The sequence below is a fragment of the Acanthopagrus latus genome, chromosome 4 (assembly GCF_904848185.1).
Source record: "Acanthopagrus latus isolate v.2019 chromosome 4, fAcaLat1.1, whole genome shotgun sequence".
Classification (NCBI taxonomy): Eukaryota; Metazoa; Chordata; class Actinopteri; order Spariformes; family Sparidae; genus Acanthopagrus; species Acanthopagrus latus.
In genome coordinates, this window is record NC_051042.1 from 12,543,032 (window position 1) to 12,564,791 (window position 21,760).

The 21,760-nt window shown below is 40.9% G+C and overlaps 3 protein-coding genes across 6 annotated transcripts in view; 2 read left to right on the forward strand and 1 right to left on the reverse strand.

Annotated features, from left to right (window-relative positions):
• Positions 1-1,199, forward strand: part of trpm5 (transient receptor potential cation channel, subfamily M, member 5) — a 25,123-nt gene extending 23,924 nt beyond the window's left edge. The window contains exon 26 of one of the 2 annotated variants that reach the window (XM_037094807.1): positions 79-224. In XM_037094807.1, the coding sequence (XP_036950702.1) occupies positions 79-224 (146 nt within the window). Of the gene's footprint in view, positions 1-78 lie in introns of both variants that reach the window. The other variant, XM_037094806.1, reaches the window with a different exon arrangement.
• On the reverse strand, positions 452-9,144 carry traf6 (TNF receptor-associated factor 6). 3 transcript variants are annotated; one of them, XM_037094809.1, is made up of 8 exons: positions 9,003-9,144; positions 6,930-7,255; positions 6,508-6,658; positions 5,421-5,579; positions 5,216-5,287; positions 4,760-4,837; positions 4,305-4,631; positions 452-3,001 (listed from the first exon to the last, which is right to left on the reverse strand). In XM_037094809.1, exons 2-8 carry the CDS (start codon positions 7,253-7,255, stop codon positions 2,396-2,398), a joined length of 1,719 nt encoding a protein of 572 aa, XP_036950704.1. In that variant the 5' UTR covers positions 9,003-9,144; the 3' UTR covers positions 452-2,395. The 3 variants fall into 3 exon arrangements, with proteins under 3 accessions (XP_036950704.1, XP_036950705.1, XP_036950706.1); XM_037094810.1 differs by having other exon boundaries at positions 8,911-9,030; XM_037094811.1 differs by lacking the exon at positions 9,003-9,144 and adding an exon at positions 8,558-8,578.
• Positions 9,095-21,760, forward strand: part of ttc17 (tetratricopeptide repeat domain 17) — a 19,156-nt gene continuing 6,490 nt past the window's right edge. Inside the window, exons 1-16 of the mRNA XM_037094808.1 lie at positions 9,095-9,343; positions 9,924-10,013; positions 10,262-10,431; positions 10,629-10,740; positions 11,948-12,079; positions 12,542-12,651; positions 12,780-12,927; positions 13,150-13,289; positions 13,757-13,917; positions 14,341-14,453; positions 14,707-14,859; positions 15,413-15,528; positions 15,634-15,790; positions 16,002-16,073; positions 17,178-17,402; positions 18,470-18,689. Coding sequence (XP_036950703.1) covers positions 9,173-9,343; positions 9,924-10,013; positions 10,262-10,431; positions 10,629-10,740; positions 11,948-12,079; positions 12,542-12,651; positions 12,780-12,927; positions 13,150-13,289; positions 13,757-13,917; positions 14,341-14,453; positions 14,707-14,859; positions 15,413-15,528; positions 15,634-15,790; positions 16,002-16,073; positions 17,178-17,402; positions 18,470-18,689 — 2,290 coding nt within the window. The 5' untranslated portion in view covers positions 9,095-9,172. The remainder of the gene's footprint in view (positions 9,344-9,923; positions 10,014-10,261; positions 10,432-10,628; positions 10,741-11,947; positions 12,080-12,541; positions 12,652-12,779; positions 12,928-13,149; positions 13,290-13,756; positions 13,918-14,340; positions 14,454-14,706; positions 14,860-15,412; positions 15,529-15,633; positions 15,791-16,001; positions 16,074-17,177; positions 17,403-18,469; positions 18,690-21,760) is intronic.

The following is a 21,760-nucleotide window of genomic DNA, read 5'->3' on the forward strand; positions in this document are numbered from 1 at the left end:
TATACTGTAGTATACTGTGATTATACTCATGTGCTACTGTATGCTGTATTTAAGTACTAATATGGCATGGCACCTCAGTGTCTCTGACAGGCTCCAAGCCGACCGGCGACCAGGACGCACCTCAAAGTCAGCCAGAAAAAGACGTGAAACAAGAGGGTGGAGCAGCCAGACGGGGTCACCCAGGATATGGAGCCAACAAGAAATTCCCTTACATCGATGAATAAACGTGACAGTGGTAACTGGTGTCTTGCAGACAGCTAATTATGATATGTAAGATTTTTTTGAATATTTTAAGTATGATTATGGTGTAATGAGGAGTTATCGGTTTGGACTTTGATTTAAATCAATAAAATGATGTGGATATATTCGGAGACGTCTCCCTGTGTGTCTCAGAGCTGTCGCAGAATTTTTTTTTCGAGGTTTATCTCAGGAAAAAACAAATTCGCTTAACTATATATTTTTAATCCATAGTCCAAGTCAGTATAAGACATTAAATGAGATTGACTAAGTTTACAGCTATTCTCATCAGTATTGGATCATGTGCCACGATCCATGGCAAACAACACTGACACAGCACAAACAACAACATCAGCTCACTCTAAACGGCATCATCACAATGAATACATCTTACAGATGGGGAATGAAAAAAACCAAAAAAAAAAACAACAACAATATATTAATTATTACATGTAAAGGCTTTACAGGTGGTATGGTATTAAAGTCAGGGCACTGACCCATGATGGATTTATGTCTACTCTCGAAAACATTTTTCCATATCACGTTAGGCAGGAATTTGTGTGAAAGGCACCTCAAGTTCTATAAAAAACCTAAATGAGCAGTGTAGTGACAAATCTGCACAGCTGTAACGTGTTATGTTAAAGATCCACAGTGATAATTAAACCAGATAAACAGCAGAGTGCAGAATATTGAATTTGGAGAGCATATTGATGACAGTTGTGCGCTTAAAAGCTACCATATGTGTTTAGGTGTAAACACAGTTATGTCTACAGTCAGTTTCCAATCAGAACATACTGTATGTTTCCTTGAGGTTGAACAAATGCAGTATTTCTACATTCTAGTATTCCTTGGCGTATTTTGAAACTTGCATTACTTCCAAAACTAGTAGTCTTCTTCTTCTTCTTCTTCACCTATTGCTGGCGGTGGCTTGCCATGTCAGCGCCACCAAATATTCGGCACAATACAACGAAGCAAAGTGATGTTACTGTACATTATTTTTTAAATTTTGTTTGACATGGCCACATTTATTTCTTGGCTCTGTGCTGCATTCTCCAGTGACTCTGCATCTTGTTTTACCCACAGACATATTAAAGGAAATGGACTGGAGGTTCTGCGATAGCATCCCATTCATTCAAATGAAAGCTGCTCATACATGGAATTAAAGTTTCTGATAACAAGAAAGGCAGGACAATAATATAACGTTAAAGACCTCCCGAGGTGTAATTTCTGATGGACTAAGGTTTCAAATTCTATTCCAGATTCCAGCGCTTAACTTTTTAATCTGGCTGTGCTGGTGCACATTTAGGTACATTCACACATGATTTAGGTGCACCTAATAAGACATTACAGCTTCTTAACCCATCATGTAAAGAATTGTGGGCATGAAATCAAAGGTCCAAAGGTCCAAAGGTCCACGCGCAACAAGAAAACGTGATGCACTCAGTTGTTTCAAAACGTGACCAATGAAAATATTAAGTTGCGTTTGACAGATTTTTGGGTGCATCTGCGACTAAAACAGTTGTAACCTGGAGCCCTACAAGAAGCTCTTTCAGAGTTTTCGTGGCACTTCTTTATTGTTTTTACGGTCATTTCTGTTCTATTACTTGGTACAAGAAAATGTCTTTCTGGACCCAGGCACTGCAAAGTCAAGTCTTGTCCTGTGCAGTAGTAGAGTAGAGTAGAGTGTGTATCACGTGACTCACATGCCACTGTGCACACACTTAAATCCTTTTATGCTAGGACAGGATATGGTAAAAACCTACACTATGTGGCTCTGCCTCTGTCAAAAAGTTCCACAGTTCCACCAGTGATCAAAAACTCCACAAAGAGGATCTTTAACATTCAGTGCAGTTTCCAGCAACCAGACCAAGAGAGCAAAGTCTTTAGCAACATTCAGTCTGTAGGCAGTAAGTGTACATGATAAAACTAGTGATATTGAGCTGATAAGTATTATTGACTATGGTACTATACACAGACTTTGAACTTATGAGGCTTGTTGAATGTTGGTACAATGTGTGAGTAAAGCTGGCAAACAAATAAATACTAGCATACTTGCAAGAACATGAATTTTCCATTTGTCCATGAATTAAACACGGAGATACTGAGTACTGAACTGACAACTCTGCAACATGTTGATCCAGTAGATATGGTTTTGACTTTAGTCCCTCGAAACTGAGGCCTCAGGTCCTCTAGGCTGCACTGGTGGTCCCTCACGGTGAACCATATTGTCAAAACGTGGAGTCACCTCACAGCGGATAAGCAGAGTATCATCTTTAACAAAGGATCTCTGATTCAGCTGATGCAGATGCAGAAAGGTGACGTAGCCGAATCCTTTGGGGTTGCGCTGGATGGTGGGCTTCTGGAAGGCCTGCAGGTCTGGTTTAGTCTCCATCACTTCAGTGTGGTGCTGACCTTCAGGGCCCTGGTCTAGGATGGAAAGGCGGATGGTGCCCTGGAATGGCCAGGTCAGCTGGCCATCAAAAGCTCCTTGCATTGTGTGGACGAAGAGGGAGATATAGTTGGAGCAGCGCGGGGCATTGGGGGTCTGCAGGTGTAAGCGCAGGCACAGCTTATAGCCAGGACGGCCCGTGTAGAAGCCGGGGCTGTGCTCAACAACTGGCTGACCTGCTTCTTGGTTCCGCAGGTGTGCAGAGAAACCTTTGAGGTGCCAGATGAAGATACCGTGACACTGCTGGGACTCCAGCTCCTTCACTGTCTCCTCTAGAATCGAAACCCTACGTCTGAGTTCTGCAAGCTGGCCAGCCTGTGGAAGAGATGGAACAATCATTTTAACTGATAAATGCTCACACACTATGCTCACACGGGAAAAGTGTGAGCAGCAACTTCGCAAAGCATCAACAGCCTCAGTGCCCTATCTGTGTCTACACAGGCTGTGTTCAGGTTGTGGGTCAACCACATTTTGGCCGTGCTCAGAGTCCAATATATAAATACTGTAGTCACAATATATTAATCTAAATATAGTCGATCTGTTACAAATGTCTGTGTGAGCCAGATGTCTAAACATGCAGCTGACATGCCTTCTGTATAGACACACCATTGAAAAACGTAAGCACAAGATCCAAACTGTTGGTGAAACAAAACAGATAGACAACATGCTGCCGAAAATTAAGCACGGGGGAAGTTCAGGGAGGCCAAGGAAGTCAAGCTCAGCTCACAATCCCAGCTACATCAGCTGATAACAGCTGACATTCAAGTCAGCCAACATCAGCTGATGGCTCAGCTGATCCCCTTCTCGGCAAATCTCGCACAGGGTGCGTTATTCGCTGCTTTCGCCTGCCCACTCTCGCCTGCCTACTCTCGCTGCTTCCTCTGCAAGCTGCGTTGCGACCGACCTTCACGCCACCTCCTCGTTTCCATGCTGTGTCTGCCTAATTAATGTCACTTCTTTTGTCACTAATGCCTGCTCTTTTCTGCACCCTGCAGGGGTCTTTGCTGCTGCTCTTCCTATTAAAGGCTTCCCATGTATGCGTGTGGAAGCCATACTGCCAAATATAACTTACTGCAAATAGGCATTCAATTGTGTTCACTAAACAGGGCCTCACTGAAGACACATCTTTTGGCTTATCTCTCTAAAATCTAATGATGTCAAGGCTACAACACTTATATAGTGTAAAAATCTAGTATTTTACTACAACTACTATTTTTTAATAGAGTAAGTTTCAAATCACCTTTTCTTCTCTTTATTCATACTTTCCAACAGATGAAGAGAATCTGATGAAAGAACCAAACAACTGTAAGTATCCCTTTATGTGAAACCATTGAGCCACTGAGTACCATACAAGTATGACGCTTGACTCTTTGGTATGTCCTTGTCTTTTCAAAGCTACCAGCCTACTCGGCATTAAATCATGAATGTGACAAGATAACAATAACAATCTAATAACTGTAGGTTAAAGTCACAGGTGTGCTGGAACGTCACATTTGATGGCTGACGTGTAGGAAAGAGGTCAAGGACACGACAGGGATATGTTGTTATTACAAAGACAACATTCACGATCACATGTCCTGTGATTACACACTGTGACAAACTTCACTGCATCCTTTACCTGGGTTTCCTTTAAAATGATGACCTCACGCAGCTGGTGATCTTGCTTTACCAATCGTCCATCCATCTCCCTGAGCCTCTGCATCTCCTCGTTTGGCTGACTTGGGGCACAGTTGTTGCCGCTGCAGCTCGCAGCTCCTCTGGGTCCACTACAGGCTGGTGCTGATGCTGCTGCTCCTAGATCTTCAGAGGAAACAGAAGGTCCTTGGGCCCACAGGGATTTGGGTGTGGTGCCATTGAGGCAAAGGCCACGCAAGAACTCCGCCATATAGCGCATATGCATCTGCGTGAACTCCTGCATGTGCTGAGCCAGGTTGTGGCGCTGCATCTGCGGAGGCAAACAAATGTTTCTTTGTTGACACCTGATCTGCAGGACTAACAGGACTAATAGATTATGTTATTTTGGTAGTGCGTGGAAGAGTTGTAATGCAACAAACTTTGCATTTCATTACCTACCCGTTCCTTACATCCAAAGGTGCTGAAGTTACAGGCGATGGGTGCTTTTGGACAATCTGTATCACAATGAGATTCCATCTGAAACAAAAACATCATCAGCTAGGCTTCAAAAGTATTCAAATCAGGATTTCAACAACTCAGTTATGACTGTTTAACTGTGGACAGCAGTAAAGAGGGAAATAACTCACTTCCTGAAAAAAAAAAAAAAAAAAAAAACCCTTTCAAAGGTTTTTTTTTTTTTTGTCTCATTTTTGCCTTTGCCACAGAAGAAACAGTGGTGGCCTACATTAACTGTGAAATGTGTTGTGTGTGTGACTGGGTAGGAAACAGTTTCCCGTTCTTAAAACAAAAGAGAAGTTAACGTTAAAGTTAGGTTAAAAAAAAATAACAATTCACGACTGAAAAACATTCTGATTCATCTGAGGCCAAATTCATGGTAGACATTCTATCACCCACCTGGTCTCTGATCAGATCCATCTCACAGTACTGGCACGTCACGTTGGCAAAGGGACATTGTTGTTCATGGAGCTGAGGGAGCAACCAAAACCAGACTGTAAGGAGACTAATCCTCACTGATTCACAATGCAGCTGTGTAATTCTCCTATGAGCAATATTCTGAAAAAAAGCAGCAGGAGCAATTACATAAGCAAGTCCACATTACCTCTTTCTCCTCAAAAACAAAGGTTGCCACACAATCTTGGCACGACACAGGTCTCCTTTGGCACTCAACAGTTGTGTGCTGCTCTAGGTGGCTCTTCCACACAGACTGTTGGCATTGTGGGCAAGGCACAGTGGCAAACTGACAGCATGCTAAATGATTCTGGAAGGTAAACAATATGTTGACACAATGCAGGTAATTTTATTGTGTAGCAGGACAGCAGTGGTTCAGAGTAAACACTTTAATCGTTCACACCAGAGAAAGTTCTTAACTTGACAACTAACATTTTTTTTTCTTTATGTAGACACATAGAAAGCTCCCCTAATTCCTCACCACTATTTAGTGGACGGTAGTGAGTGCATGAAATGTTCATCATGCATCCATAAGGAACATTAACAAACAAACAATCGGTGTTGTCGCATTATTAGGATTCAAACATGTGTCATTCAGAACTAATTCCTTGATTAGGAGCCAACAGTTTGAGGGACAGTCAGGAAGAACAGCCTGTGCTGACACTGGTGGTGTTGACAGAGAAGAGGAAAGCTGAGCTGCCAGTATCTTATTTTATTGCCAACTTTTAGAGTCGTTTTTATTCAAACTGGCTTTTGTTTCTCCTAGTTCGTGTCTGTTATTGTGATTGTGAAAATCGGTTGTTGCTCCTGGCCTATTGCTTGTTCTGCGGACAGTTTTTGTCTTATTTTTCAACAATTTACTTGTGAAGCACTTGCTATGTGAAACGTGCTTTATCAAATGAGCATTACTTCCTTCTTCATTTGTTACACTACAATCACAGAACAATACTGAGCACTGAAACTGTGATGCACTCTCAACATGAAGTGAGACATGTCCTCCAGGACAGTTTGCATACAAGTTGTTGAAGGCTTTATTTTCAATGATCGTGACAGATCAACCACAACCAACTACAGTTACATGGTTTTTTAAATATTTTATAGTCTATTAAAAATAATCTCAAATATCACAATGATCTGAATATCATTAATCTCATTGAGCAACCTACAGTCATTTCAGTTTTTTGTTTTCATGTTCTTGCTTGTCCTGTATTCAAAATCAGCGTCACTCACTCACTCACCTCTAAATGTCGGAGCTCCATTTTGTCAGCACAGCCAGAATTGGGACAGCGAACAGTTAGTGACAGGATTTCACGTTTAGCAAAGTTATCAGGAAACAGTTGGTCCTCTGACAGCATTTCATTGTCCACAGGGCACCTTTGTCCTGTATCACTGTTTTGTGATAAGAGGGAGAATAGCAAGGATGTTGACTGAACATTAAGATTTTCAGGTTCTGTTTACAGCAGGAAAGTCGTCTCAGTGTTAAATATTGCATAATTCAGACTCATACTGTAACTAGATGACATTTATATTTAATCATTACTCAGTAACTGACAGATTGCTCTGTTAATAATAAAGAATGATTGCAGTGAAGCTGATAACAAATGCATAACAGACCTGATTTAGTATTCAGTGTTATCTAAAGAGCTGTACAAAAGCATACCGAATGGACTTCTCGATGCAGTTCTTGCAGAAACGGTGACCACAGGGCGTTTGAATGGCATTCCTCAAAGCCATGAGGCAGATAGGGCACTCATATTTACTCTCGAGAGGTGGGTCAAACTCCACATCATAGCCCTGGGGGGGGACAGCGGCTGGAAAACTAGCAGAGGTGCTGCTGATGTAGGTGCCAGGGCTCTCTGAAGGGCTGAGAAGGGACTCCCGTTCCTTTTCGAGCATTGCCAATGCACAGCCAGACAGCTCTCCACCAACAGCTCCTTCATAGCTGTCCTCCTCCAGACTCCCCTTACTGCTGTCAAAGCAAGCCATCTGTGCAGAGGGGGACATATTCATTATTTTTCCAAGTTGGCATCAGCGACTATTTCCTCTCTTAATGCTGGATATTCAACAGTATCGTGGAATGCTCAGCAAAGACTTTCATATTTATGACATGACATTAATGAAGGGATGGTAAGTCATTTTTCTATGATGGTCTCAACTAATAACTGTGTGGTATGCCAACAGCTAAATTCAAGGAAACAGCTGGACAAAACTGCATAAAATAGTCAGCAACCACCCCTTTTTTTTTGAAGACTATTAGTCTCAACTTCCTCTCTTCTTTGAGAAAAAAAAAAAAAGTGGGGAGGTATAAAGCCATATATTTGGAAAGCTAGGTTATGTTCCTATAAGGTACCGTTCGTATTGTGTGAACACAACAGTACATAACGTGTGGTGCTAAAGCATTCAAGGATGCTAAAAATATTTTCATTATTAAATTAAATTTTAAATACATTAATCATTATTTGGCCTTTAAATTGGCAAAAAATAGATTAAAAGTCTGTCACAATTTTTTAAAGCCCAATCTGATGTCTTTCTGACATTTTCTTATAACATATATTCATTTTTTTTTTGTCAGTTGACCAATCATATCGGCTGTATAATGATTGCTTTATTTTTCTGTTAGTTATTATGAATAATACTGTTAAAGGTGCAATTTGACGTTGTGGGGAAGACATTTTAATCAGAGCAGAAACTGAATGATTACCAATGATGCCTAAACAAACTCAATAAACAAACTGTTTTTTTTCATGACCGAATAAACTGAATAAACACTTAAACTCTTAAAGGATGTCTTAATTTGTTTATATATGGCAGACCCTGCCAACTTTTTACCTTCAAACAGTGCTCCGGGGACTTGATTATCCTCTGAGAACAGCTCAAGGGGAAAATTTGTATTATTACCTCATTACTATTGTAAATATTAATATTATTTGTTTGAATTTCTTCTCCGAAACTACACAGTGCCCCTTTGATGTGAATTTACAGGCATTGTTCAGGTTTTACTCTCAGTGAGGTAAGGACCTGTGTCGTCTTGTGGTTTCTGTTTTGATTTTTGTTTAATACGAGTCACCTAAATTGAATTCCCATCAATTTAATGCCAAAATAATCCTGAATCTTGAACCTTAAACTTGACATGAACGTAGCTTTTTTGCCATAGCATCCTTGTATGAATATATTAGTGGCATTGTAGCTTAACACACAAAATAATATCAAAACGATCACAGTGCAGATTTATTCATTCAAGTAATCTAACTGGATGACTGCACATCTATGTCTAACTTACTGACTTACTGTCCATCCAGTTAACTTTAGACTGTAAGACACACAGTGGATGTCATGTGTCGAAACTGTGAAATGAGGTGAAGCTACACCTAGCTACAAGGGAAGTACCCAGTAAGCCATGAACGTAGCAGTAGTGTAGCTATGACGTTAGCTAAAGTTGTGCCTTTACTGAACTCTCACTAACTTTAACACTTGGACGGCGTCGCAAGTTATTTCACAACATATACTTGAAGCTAAACCCCAGCATAGAATAAAGAGCGCTCGCAATGTTGTCACTTGGTGGACCAGTCATGCCCTTGGATGCGGAACTTTTGCAGCCCGGCTGATAAAAAAAAAAGCGGTTAAAAAAATACAATACTGACCTATACAGAGGGCAGCACGCACACGTCCTCACCAAAAACAGCGGCAGCAAAGCAGTGACTGGAAGCAGATATCATTATTATCTTGTACTTACCTTTGATTTCAAAACGTCTCGAACTTTTCGTTTCTACAGAATTTCCTGTTTTTTTCGGTCCAAACGTCATCAGGGATGATGTGTTCAGTTGTCGCCCGGCGCGCACGTGAGCGCCGCCGCCTGGCCGGAGGCTGGTAACGGCTGCCACAGAGCAAAACTGAGACAGAAAAATGGCGGACCTCAGGAAAATCTGTCCTGAGTCTTTGCCCTGTCGTGTCAATTATTCGCGAAAACCGTCATTTCAGGGGAAGCTTTTCATCCTTCTTTGCATACTTATAGTGGACTCCGGAGGAGCTACGACCCACTGGGTTGTCACGGAGGATGGGAAAATCCAACAACAGGTATGACAGTTAACGTTAGCTCATTGACCTGCTAACGCTCACGTTAAGTGGCTAGCATGTGAAGCTATTTTTGTTAGCATCAATGGTGACGTTTTGGTACGTGGTTTGTGACTGTTAATCTAGCACTTTATCTGAACTCAACGAAACTCGCTTGCCAGCTTTGGTAAGGCTGCATTCAGCGCGAAAGTAGCAACACAATTCGTGTTGTTTGGCTAAATCGGTTAGCATACACGAGCTAACCCTACCTTAAAAGTGACGTTATCGTGAGGTGTTTGAGGTCAAGATGACCAAAGTATTCCAGGCCCGTGTCAACATCCGTATTGGAAACCGCTCATCAGTGTGCCAGAGACAACGTTAACGATTTATGGAGGCACATATCAGCAAACAGTACTCCCCTATGTAGATAGAGGGAAAGACCGTTTTTTATGTTTATGAGACAGGCTTTGTGGTTCTAAAAAGCTGATTTTGCTCATCTGGAATTAGATTTGTAAAGGCAATTAATAACATGACTCAGTATGATTTCAGTAAACTGCCATATCGTTAAATTAACCCACTGGTTATCACACTGTTTATGTTTCAGGTTCACTCACCTTTGAATCTGAAGCATCCACATGACGTTGTGATCTTCATGAGGCAAGATGCTCGTGTTAACTACCTCAAGAAGCTGGAGGTGTGTGGCTTTCACTTTGACAGTAGCCTGTGCAAATATGTATTTTGTCATTGTATGTTTATCTTTGGATTTCAACCCTTTAGATTAATTTTAATTTGTGCAGAAAAGATACATCAGTATCTCTGTTCTTTGGGGGGAAGAGCACCCTGGCACTATTTCATTCATTGCTTAGAGTTACTGGTCATGAACAGCAGTCCATTTCTTGTGTTTACTAGTCCTCACTGTTTGTCCCTGTCATTGTTGAGCAGAAGCAGCTTGTGGCACAGAAGATTCATATTGAGGAGAATGAGGACAGAGACACAGGGCTGGAGCAGAGACACTACAAAGAGGACCCAGACTGTGTCATGGCTAAGGTACCACTGGGAGACCTCGACCTGTATGATGGCACTTATATCTCTTTGGAAAGCAAAGACATCAGGTAAGCCTTCATCAATAAAACATGCCCCCAGCCAGTGTTGCTGCTATCGCCACAGTGTTTTTTAAGGTGGTTAGTGCACCATTTAAATCATACATAGCCAAAACATGGAGCTATCTCTTGACAAGATGTATTAACCTAAAAAGAGTGTCTCTTTAACAATGAAAATGTTTCACGATTTCTCTCCTTGCCTCCAATAGCCCTGAAGATTATGTGGACTCCAGGTCAGCTATGCCTCCGGATCTAGAAAAGCCTGACTGTGCTAAAGTGTTTGAACTACCATATAGTATCCATGCTTTCCAGCATCTCAGGGTAAGTAGAGGTCAAATCAGCCAATGATCTGTTCAGAATGAAAATAGATGTGAATGACTTATGATAATGACTATCATCTAGCTTACTTTCATTTGAAAAGAGGGCTGCTGTAGGTGTATGCGGTAAATGTATTAGTAAAAATACCATCCATTCTTAGATATGTTAATTTAAAACTCATAAGCTGTGGTCAAGGAGGATTCTCAAGAAACGTCTCGCAGTGTTGATGAAAGTGTTAAATTTGTTGGTGGCTTTGCAGATTCTTTCCAACATTCTGGTTGAAAAAGAAGAAAATCTATTTATTGTGAACAGTTCTGGTTCTGGTCATAGAAAGCTGGGAGCAACAATTACAAAGAGTCCATGTGGTCCATCATTGTTGTTCAGCGCAATGCTGAGAAATTGTGGATGTATACAGTTTAAGAGCACCAAAAATTTTATTTTTAACAGGACATTTTTGCCAAAGACTGACAGTTGAATGAATATACACAGGGAAGCCCAGCCAACCGTATTAAATAAAATGTAGTTTTAAATATTGTAATTAACTTAGACACATGATGTGTCAATAAATTACATCCCAGTAATTCAGAACTAATAAGAAAACTGCTTCAACAGTTCTCACATTACAGCTTAGAGGGAACAGTCTGGCTTTTGTTGCTGTTTTTTAAACAAAGTTGTTTGTGTGATATTTGAAGATATGTTTTTCATTGCGCCGGATACCATCACATTTGTTTATGGCCCTTTTTAGCAATAAAAAATGTGCCTGTGGGGATATGTAAACCACTTTAATATGTGTCTCTGGATCTCGAGAACAGCTTGATTTTGTCTGAAAGTTTGATTCCTGTCCAGCAGCCTATTTATAAATGACACACTTGGGTAAAGATTAAAGGACAGTGGTTTTTCAAGTCCCCCACATTTCATTTAGTTTTCCATTTATTGTCCGTACTTGCATTATCGGGTTGGAGTCCAGTGGGTGTTCACCAGCATGACATATTTACTTGTACACAGTTTCAGAGACATTTAAGCTGTCAGTGTTGGAAGTTTGTATGCTGTTTATCTTTTTATAAAACACTTGAAAATTTAATTGAACCTTTCTGTCAGTTAGGATCGTTTGTGAATTCTTGTTATGTTCACAAAAGAAATGCAGCCTTTGTGTTTGCCCAGTCACATACTAAGATTCCAAGTGAGTGACCCGTTCTTTCTGTCTGTCCAGGGTGTGCAAGAGAGGGCAAACTTGACCTCCCCACTGCTTTCTAAGGAGGATCCAATTTTTAGTTCTTTGTCTAATAAGCTGGGCCGCAGTGTTGATGAGGTGGGCCATCGCATCCATCAAGGGCTAATGAGGGTAAGATCTGTCTGTACAACTTGCCTCACTAAACGGCACAAATATTCAAGTCGTTTGTTTCCCTCTTTGCAGATATTGGAAGAAAGCATTTACAAGATTCAGCCTTTTTTAAATAGTTTTTTAAATATCTGCTAATTGGGAGCAGACCTGCATTGTTAAAATACATTGTGTGTGTGTAATTATCTGCCTTCCTTTCAGTCAAACAGTCAACATCAGGAAATCTGTAGTTTAGGAAATTGTTTAATGACACCAAGATACTGAAGCAATAGTCATTGTCAGCACAAGCCCAGACACATTCAGAGAGTCTGCAAGTCAGCACAAAGAGGCATGTGACTAAGAGCCATTATAAATTCAACAGAACTATGTTGAGTAATACTAAGATGCCTAACAGTAAGCTGTTAGTTCTTTTGATTATGTTTTTTAAAAGTGTATGTGTTCATGTGCTAATGGTTTATATTCCAGAACTCATCATCCTGGGTGCTGTACAACATGGCATCATTTTACTGGCGTATGAAGAATGAGCCTCAGAAGGCCGTGGACTGTGTTGTGCGTGCTCTGCATTTCTCCCCAAGGTACTGTCAGGCTGCTCAGAAGGCCACTGCAGTAGTGTGCTGTTTATCACATGAGAATGTTCACAGGTGTTCACATTCTCTCACTGTGTGTGTGTGTGTGTGTGTGTGTGTGTACATTGTACTTGTAGGCAGCAGAAGGATGTAGCCCTGGTCAACATGGCCAACATCCTCCACCGTGCTCACTTCTCAGCAGATGCTGCTATTCTTGCCCACGCTGCCCTGGACCTTACCTCTGATCTGTTCACCAGCCACTACACGTTAGGCAACATTTATGCTGTAAGTTAAAGAGACGTGTATATCAGAACCACACGCTTAACTGTCTGGTTAATCATTTACTATGCTGTTAACTGTTTAGTTGACAGTATCACAGCTATTGCTTCTGCTGCTGCTGCTTTACTTTTTTGTTACAGCATCTGTTTTCTACATTAAATAAATCAGTGTTTGGCCTCTTCTATACCCATGGTTTCTCTGTCTCCTCTCCTATCACTGTCTGATTAGATGCTTGGGGAATACAACCACTCAGTGCTGTGTTATGAGCAGGCACTGCAGGCCCAGCCAGGCTTCGAGCAAGCCCTGAGGAGGAAACATGCTGTGCTCTGTCAGCAGAAGCTGGAGCAGCGTTTGGAAGCTCAGCATAGGTAGGCAAGCACTCGTATGTACATCCAAGTTCTGCAGATGTTTCCTCAGAATTATGAAATACTGTAAATAACTGTGATAAGACAGAAGACATTTCCAAACACGTCCCATTAAATGCAACTAATGCACCAACAGTTACCAACCAACAACTAATCAGATGCATTTGACACACATTTGACTCAAGGTTTGGCTGTCTGAGACAGCATTCATATATTATATTTTTTTGTCGTTTCCCTTTCAAAGTCTGTTTAAAATTGCCTTGTAAACAAAACAATTGTGGAACTGAACTCATTTCTGGTCACAGTTGTTCTTTACAAAGTAGGTTTCAACCTGGAAGGCATTTTAAAGCACTTTTAGGTGACTGGTATTTATGAGTGAAAACTTTTGAATGTAATATGCTGTGGTTCCCAGCTATTTATTTACGCTAACTGTATTGTATTTTCTTCCCCCTCATTTAATATATTTGCAGATCCCTGCAGAGGACACTGAATGAGCTAAAGGAGTACCAGAAGCAGCATGACCATTACCTTCACCAGCAGGAGGCACTGGACAAATACAAGCTGCTGCAGGAAGAGCAGATCCTGCGCAACATTATCCATGAGACCCAGATGGCCAAGGAAGCCCAACTTGGTAAGATGCCATGAACATAGAGCTGACAACACACTCCTGATATGTGCAAGACATTTATTAATTTGTGGATTTTGCATAGAGTATATTCCATTCCTAACCCTAACCCCCTAACCCCTTACTCAAGAAAAGCTAATTGCTTTAACTAGATAATAGCAGATATTATTAATTATGAAATAAGAAGTGATAGGTGCCCTGCAGTAAAATGATGCATTTAATTGAAAAGGGTAAAGCTTCATAGAACAGCAGAAGCATTGTTTTGGTGTCGAGATAAATGTGATTGTAGGAAATTTATTTGAGGCATGAGAAAGCAAGCCAAAAGCTCATTAATCTAGCTTCGACATTCACACACTTTTCTATGTATTGTGCCTTGATCTGGTGGAGAAAGTAAATCAGCATGAGTATTGTATGTCTTGTGTGCTCCAGGGAACCATCAGATGTGTCGGCTGGGTCAGCAGCAGCGCAGCCTCTACTGCCCCTTTGACCTGCCAGTGCGTTATCATCGTGGTGATCTGTTTGAACATGTCCATTATGTCCAAGTAAGTCTTTTGAGATCTAACGGTGAAATTTAGGGTTAAGAAGGAGGGTGATAATCAGCCCAGGTGTTTTTTTTCCTTTAATATAGAATTCAATTGGTGACCCCACAAATTCTATTTAACAGTGAAAAGAACATGTCTGTTGTTGTGTGCGTTTCAGTGGATATTCATAAAGTAAACAAATAGACAAACACAGCCAGTGACAGCTTATGTTTTCTTAGTTCCTTCTGTTTTCTGTCTTTATGTCTGTTTATAGTTTGGGGAGGAGGTATCGGTGGCATCCAGTGTGGCACTTGTGTCAGAGCGCAACTCAAACCAGACCTCAGCCAGCCCCCCGCTCCATCCCTCTGTGTCTGGAGACCAAGACCCTGCTGCTGCTCTCTGGGGCAGCCATCAGGATTACACACAGGCAAGGCAGAGCTATATTTGCAATTTGTCTTTGTTTATGTTAGAATCAGTTTTTTGCAGGTGAGCCCAGTGTCTGTGGAGAACTCTATCAAATTAAAATCCAAAGTACAAACGATACCTCTGCAATGCTGATGCATACTCATCAAAATTCAGAGACTGCCCTAGACCTGTCAAACAACGTTATGATCCTGCAGAAAAAATGTTGGATCACATTTGGTCTTGCATATGAATCTGAGGACAGACCAGAAGAAATATGAAAAACTTGGCTGGTCTTTTAGACTTCTGAGATTGTGTTTCCCATTACAAGCATAGGATTACCACATTTCTAAAGGGGCAAATTTGTTTGTTTGTTTTTTTTTTTTTTCAGAAAAGTGTAGGCCCAATAAGCTATAGCAGTGTTTTCTACTGTACTGTTTTGTTGGCATTCATTTTATTTCTTGTTTGTTTTTCCAGATTGTTTGTGTAATTATTTACATATTGAAATACATTTGATTTTATGAATATTCAACCACGCAATTGTTGGAGAATGAGAGCAAAGTGTGTTTTTGCTTTAGGACGTACAGAAGATGTTGTGGCCTCAGAGGAGTGACTGTGCCCATGAGTATCCAAGTGTCCCCCCTGCCCAGCTGCTGCCAGCCTACTACCTTTCACCTGAAACACGGGGCCTCAGGTTGGTCCACGTTCCTGGACAATATATTATACATATACATTATTTATCAAAACATACCACATTCAAATTATTTGAGTGAAATATGTCTACATTGTGTACGTTCAGCCCAGTGGCAACTCTTCTCTACGGGAGCAGCAGTCCTCCTCAGACGGTAGAACTCCCAAACTGTGGTCCTGTCCCCCAACCATATCCAACCCTCCTGCCTGCCTCACTAGACTGGCCACTGGAGGAAAAGGAGCTGCCAGATTCTTCTGCCTCCCAGGTATCTGTCTGCCTGTTTATTTTTATATAGGTGTGTGTCTGATTTGAATAGGAACATAATGGAGATGTATAGCTATCATGAGCAGTATATAACAGAATACCTACACCCTGTCTGTGTATTTCTGTGTTTGTGTACATGTAAGTGATATCTATGCTATGTGGAAATGTGCAGAAGAATGTCCATTGATTACTAATACTTTCTGTAATTACAGATACTGCTATCACGTAGTGGAGGATGGACGCTGGAGCAGATTGGCTCCAGAATAGCTCAGGCTATGAAACAAGTAAGAAGGCTATTCACTCCTGTGACATCATAGCAACAATAAATCTTAGTACGCCAGGTGATGCTAGGTGTTCCAATCTGTAGTGAGTGAGAGAGCACACAACGTGTTTTCTGTTTAATTTTATTTATTTTTTATTTTGATATTGAGTATGTCCAACACACAGTCCAATCTTATATTTATACCAATATTTACCTCTAACTGCTAACCAGATATATAGCTGACACATTTAAATAACTTCTGTCGATACTTCATGGGCCACTTGATCCAAATGCTGATGGCCCTTTTTCAAAGCAAAGCTTAGATTATAGGTTGGAACTGGGAGAATGTGACTCCTGGAATTGACGTGAAACAATTAACTGGAGAAAATGTTGCCCACTGTTGGTACTGTTGGGACTACAGAAACACTTGTGTTACAGAGTCGTTGAACGTTACCTCATGAACAATCTTTGGCAGAGTACAGACACCAGCTTGCAGAGAGCACACAAACCAGACAGTATCCAAGTTTTTTTTTTGGACTGTCATCAACTTACTCATGGAATTAGCATTAATTAGCGGCAGTGGATATGACCTGCCACTAGAAACATTTGTCATTTTAGCTGGCAAAAGTGACAATCAGAGCTGGCTAAAAATCAAAGGCTGCTTTCTGAGTGTTTTGTACTCTGTTCTCCGTGCTAATGAGAAAGAGAAAGGAGAGATAACACATTTGTTACCGTCTAAGCTTATCAAATTTTGCCAAACCAGGTGTAAGAACAGAGTCTTTCTTGTGCAATCAAATAATTTTTTACCTTCACACTAGTAACTATTTGCAACGCAACATTAGCGAGCTGATGTGGACAAAACACTGTAGATTTGAATAAAGACAGGATCAGATCTTTCCTGGCTTTACTTGAGCTGATATCAGTACAATTGAAATATGCCTCGATTGGTCCCACTGCTGATAATTTGGATCGGCTTGGAAAATCTGTACCAATAAGCTTTGGTTTAGAGAAAGTCTCAGGTTATATCGCAGGTTTAAGAATTTGATCACAAATCACTGAAAATGCTGTAGGCCAAACACATCTTAAATCATTATCAGAGCTAACAGTAATGTGTTTGTATATATAGGCCACTGTACCCCGCTGGCTGATCCACAACGAGGCAGCTCTGTTCTGGCGGGCCAAAGGCAATGGCAGCCATGCCCTGCAGTGCTTGCGCCAAGTGTTGAGCTCAGCCCCGCCTTCCCACCGCCAATTGTCCCACACCAACGCTGCTAACCTGCTGCTACACCACGGCTTGACCACCCAGGCACAAACACTACTGGAACAAGCATTGGCCCTTAATGCATCTGAGGTAAAGGGAGTTTGGGAGGAAGTTAAACACATACACTGCATTATGTTCACGCTATAGTTTTGGTCACACTATAATGCAACCTTGTTTGTTGACAAAGACATGCACCTGCTATATTTAGTGATCTTTGTCTTCTCGTGCATACGTCATATGTTAGTGCCAATAGATTAGTAACCGTCAGATAATCCTTTCCAATTCTGCCATCACAGCACACAGAATGTATGCAAAAAAATGCATGTAAATTCAATCACAGCAACGCATAAATACTTAAAGAGCCACATTAAAGTTGGATCACTGAATATCTCATACATTAAGTGGGAGGATCAGACTTGAGGCTGAAATGAATACTCTGGTAAAAAGGATTGAAGGCATAATCTCTTGAATGTTGGAATTGTTAGATAAATGTTTTTTGTTTTTGTTTTTTTAACAGTACAATTTAGTATAAGTTTATCCATGCCTTTATATGACGTGTCTGTAACAAGGTGTACTTCTTTCAAAATCCTCATACTGGTTATTCAAAAGATACCCTCCGTTAATACCAGTAACATAACATTTGTGTGGCCTGTCATGCCCAAACATTTCTAAGTGCATATTTTCATGGACACTCACTGTACCTTTTGATGATTAGATGTGTCCAGCAGTATATCGTGTCACGTCACAAAGCACTCATCATCTCAAGGTGTTTGCAGGAACATGCAGATTAAGTCCTCTTCAGTGGCCTGCACATTTTCCTCATTTCAACACAGAGCAGTACCATAGGGGAGATATGAAGCAGAAGTTGTCAACTTAAGCCTTGGAAAAGCATTTGGAGAGGTTACAACTGGCCTTAAGTGTAAACTGTGCATGTTGATGATATACCAAGCCAGAAACCAGAATTAAAGAGAGAGGAAACAAAAAAAACATGTAATAGCTTTTGTGCACAGAGTAGATAGAACTATAGTAAGGACACCCAGATGACAGAATTATAGAATGTTTATTATGAAACATATCTGCTAAATGTGAGTATCATTTTCCATTTGTGTTACCCATCAGTTAATATTCCCCTGTTCTGATTTTCTTTCCTCCTTCAGCCCCACACCCTATTCAGCCTGGTGAGTCTGCAGTTGGCCCAGGGCAATGTGACAGGTGCATTGGCCTTGTTCCGCCACATCCTGGTGACGGCCCTTTCCTCCTCTGCTTCCTTCGTGTCCCTTGCTGAGTGTAAACAGTGTCGCACCAGTCTACCTCTGCTGCGTTGTCTGCAGTTCTACCCCTTCCTTTACAATCTGTCACAGCGGCAGCCTTGCTCAGGTAAAAGAATCGCACACACACAGACATATTTGAGTCGCACTCAAAAGTATAATGGATTATTCCTTAGAATTTGATTAAAGCAATCCTCGATTTTGTTACAGTGGGCAACTAAACTGTTCGTTTTGGTAATGTTTAGGATATTGAGGACATTAGGTAAGGAGCTAAAGTGAAATAAGTTAAGTTAAAGTTTTATAGATTCTCAGTAGTTTGTAAAGGTCTAACAATTGCTTAATTAGATTGTGTTTAAATTGAGCAAGAAGCTTAATCATTTGTAGAATCCTCAACACAAACCTCTTTGTTGGTTAGTCTTATCTAATCGCCACACAACTTCCAGTCCAGATGCCGCCCTATGTGCTATAAGTAGCCCTTTTCACACAGAGTTGCACCACAGCGGTGGTTCGCCAATTCTCCACCGTTGGTCGTTCACACAAAGTGAAGCACCGCTGGAGTGAAGATGAACTGCTGTGTAATTCACACAGAAAGTCGACGCTGTAAGATGGTACATGTCATGATGTATGTGTGTTTTCAAGGTGTTTCCCCTGTGTCCCCTCTGTCAATCTAAGCCCACAGATAGTTTATAATCATATGGATGCTGTTATAATGTGTCGTGATTGAGATCCTAACCCACCACACATCCTGGAAAGTAACAAAGTTATGTTTTTCGCTCTAAATTACATAATTACATATTCACCATTGTCTGTCTCTGTCACTCATGAGATTTTTTTTTTCATCATAAACACTTGGTGAGTTAAACTTTTTTGATGTGATGAGGAGTAGGACAGGCGGGAGGACAGTTCCTTTTCCACGTACAGCTGCTGTATTTTTGTCCTCATGAAAGTTGTGAAAGACAGTTACAGTTACTACGTTACTTTTGTTTGGTTCTGTAACGTTGCTTTGTGGGACTTTGCTCTTTATTTAGTTGAGTGAGGGACCTCAGTACGTGCAGCTGGCTCATCCAGTCACACTGGTTCGGTTTGCCAACACTGCACCTCTGATGCTATCAGAGGAGTATCATATACAGAAGTTATTGAAATGTTACATAAATACAATGTTTAATTGTTTTGGGTTTTTTTTTTTTAAATCGAGGTTTGTATTGAACTGTGGGTCAAAAATGGTTGTATTGTTGTAATCGTTGTTGTAATTGGTGTATTGTTACAGCCCTAATCATTTCCTGAAGTTTTTTAAAAATTGTAGCAGGATCACAAAAGTAGCTGTTTATCAGACAAATTCTGAAAGACACCATAAATCCTCTGCTTAATTTCATTTGCTGCAACACATTCATAAATTGCAATTTGGTTACAAATATTGTTCTCCATATTTTGCCTGATTTTATAACTTGTTTTGATGATCAAGGGATACGAGTAAACCTATGACTTCATCTTGAAATTTGAAATTTAATTTCATAATTTGAAATAATTAAGAATTTTCAATGACGGGATAATAAATCTGATTGGATTGAATTCAATCAGATCACTGATGAGTGAAAATAATTTTCTATTTTATTACCAAAAACCCTAATATTTTTTTTACTACAGTATATTGTCCAGCTCTACCAGCTGGACAAGACTACAGGCATCTTTTGTATTTTTTTTTCTTTTAAATCTTAAGCTCCAAACCCCCCCAAGTTGTCCTTTGAAGCTGCAAGAGTAGCTGTGCAAAACAAGTAGTATGTTGTGCTCTAAATGCAAATAGCGACTGCACCTTCTTCTTTATTCATATCAGTGGGAGTGAAGAGAAAAGTGCTTTGAAGTGGAGAAATTTTGCCTCTCAATAATTTAGGGTGCAGAAAATAGCAAATGCCCAATTTAGAACGGTCTATATTTTACTCTGCAAAGCTAAATATTGCTCCCATAAAGCATGCTGAGTACATGAGGTCACAGAAGCACTTATAAAACACACACCCACCTTAAGTCAGGTCAAAGTGGTTGAATTATCCAGAGAAAATACACAACTTTTCTCATGTTAAATTCTAAGCTAGATGCAGTTCCTCCCACATGATTGATCTTGTTAAGGTTGTTGCAACTGTTAAAAAAGGTGGGGGGGGGGGCTGCTTCTGTAGAATGGTTGTGAAAAAACAGAATATCATACAGATTCAGAATCTCAGTAAGTTGCTAACAGCTGCACTTGGGAAATAGATCCACAGCTGAACATTGTGATGATAAGATAAGATAAGATAAGGACTTTATTAATCCCGAAGGAAATTGCTGTGCCAGGGTTGCAATACAAGGCAACAGTATAAATCAAATCAAATAGAAATAAAAAATATAATATAAAAAATACAATATTGACATGTAATAGCAGATAAGGTGCGAATCAGCAGCTTAAAGTGTTTGTGGACGTGCAGGGATATTATCATTGTCCTATATGGAGAAGGGGGACGAGTTAAAAAGTTTGATGGCCACAGGGAGAAAGGATCTCCTGTGGTGTTCTGTGGAGCACCTCGGTGCTCTCAGTCTGCGACTGAAGGTGCTGCAGTAGGAGTCCAGTGTTGCATGCAGGGGGTGCGATGTATTGTCCAGGATGTTGAGCAGTTTCCTCAGCATCCTCTGCTCAGACACCTCTGCCAGAGACTGCAGTTCAACTCCCAGGACAGAGCCAGCTCTCCTGATGAGCTTATCCAGCCTGTTGGCATCAGCTGTCTTAGCCCTGCTGCCCCAGCACACCACAGCGTAGAAGATGACGCTGGAGACAACTGAGTGGTAGAACATCTGCAACATGGTCCTGCATACGTTAAAAGACCTGAGTCTCCTCAGGAGAAAGAGGCGACTCTGACCTTTCTTGTGGAGGGCATTGATGTTGGCTGTCCAGTCTAGTTTATTGTCAATATGGACCCCCAGATACTTGTAACAGTCCACTATATCCACATCAGTACCCTTGATGTTGATAGGGTTTGGAGGGTTACTCTTCTTCCTAAAGTCCACCCGCAGCTCTTTGGTTTTCCCCGTATTGAGCTGCAGGTGGTTCTGTCCACACCACTCTACAAAGCTGTCCACCACACCTCGGTATTCAGCTTCCTGATCCCCTGAGATACAGCCCACAATGGCAGAGTCGTCCGAAAACTTCTGCAGATG

Excerpts from the sequence above, each read along its gene's own strand:
- traf6 (XM_037094809.1), bottom strand. The coding sequence starts at position 7,255 with ATGGCTTGCTTTGACAGCAGTAAGGGGAGTCTGGAGGAGGACAGCTAT. Across the intron at positions 5,288-5,420 it reads TTGTTTTTGAGGAGAAAGAG|CTCCATGAACAACAATGTCC; the intron begins GTAATGTGGACT and ends TTGCTCCCTCAG. Across the intron at positions 3,002-4,304 it reads TCATTTTAAAGGAAACCCAG|GCTGGCCAGCTTGCAGAACT; the intron begins GTAAAGGATGCA and ends TCTCTTCCACAG.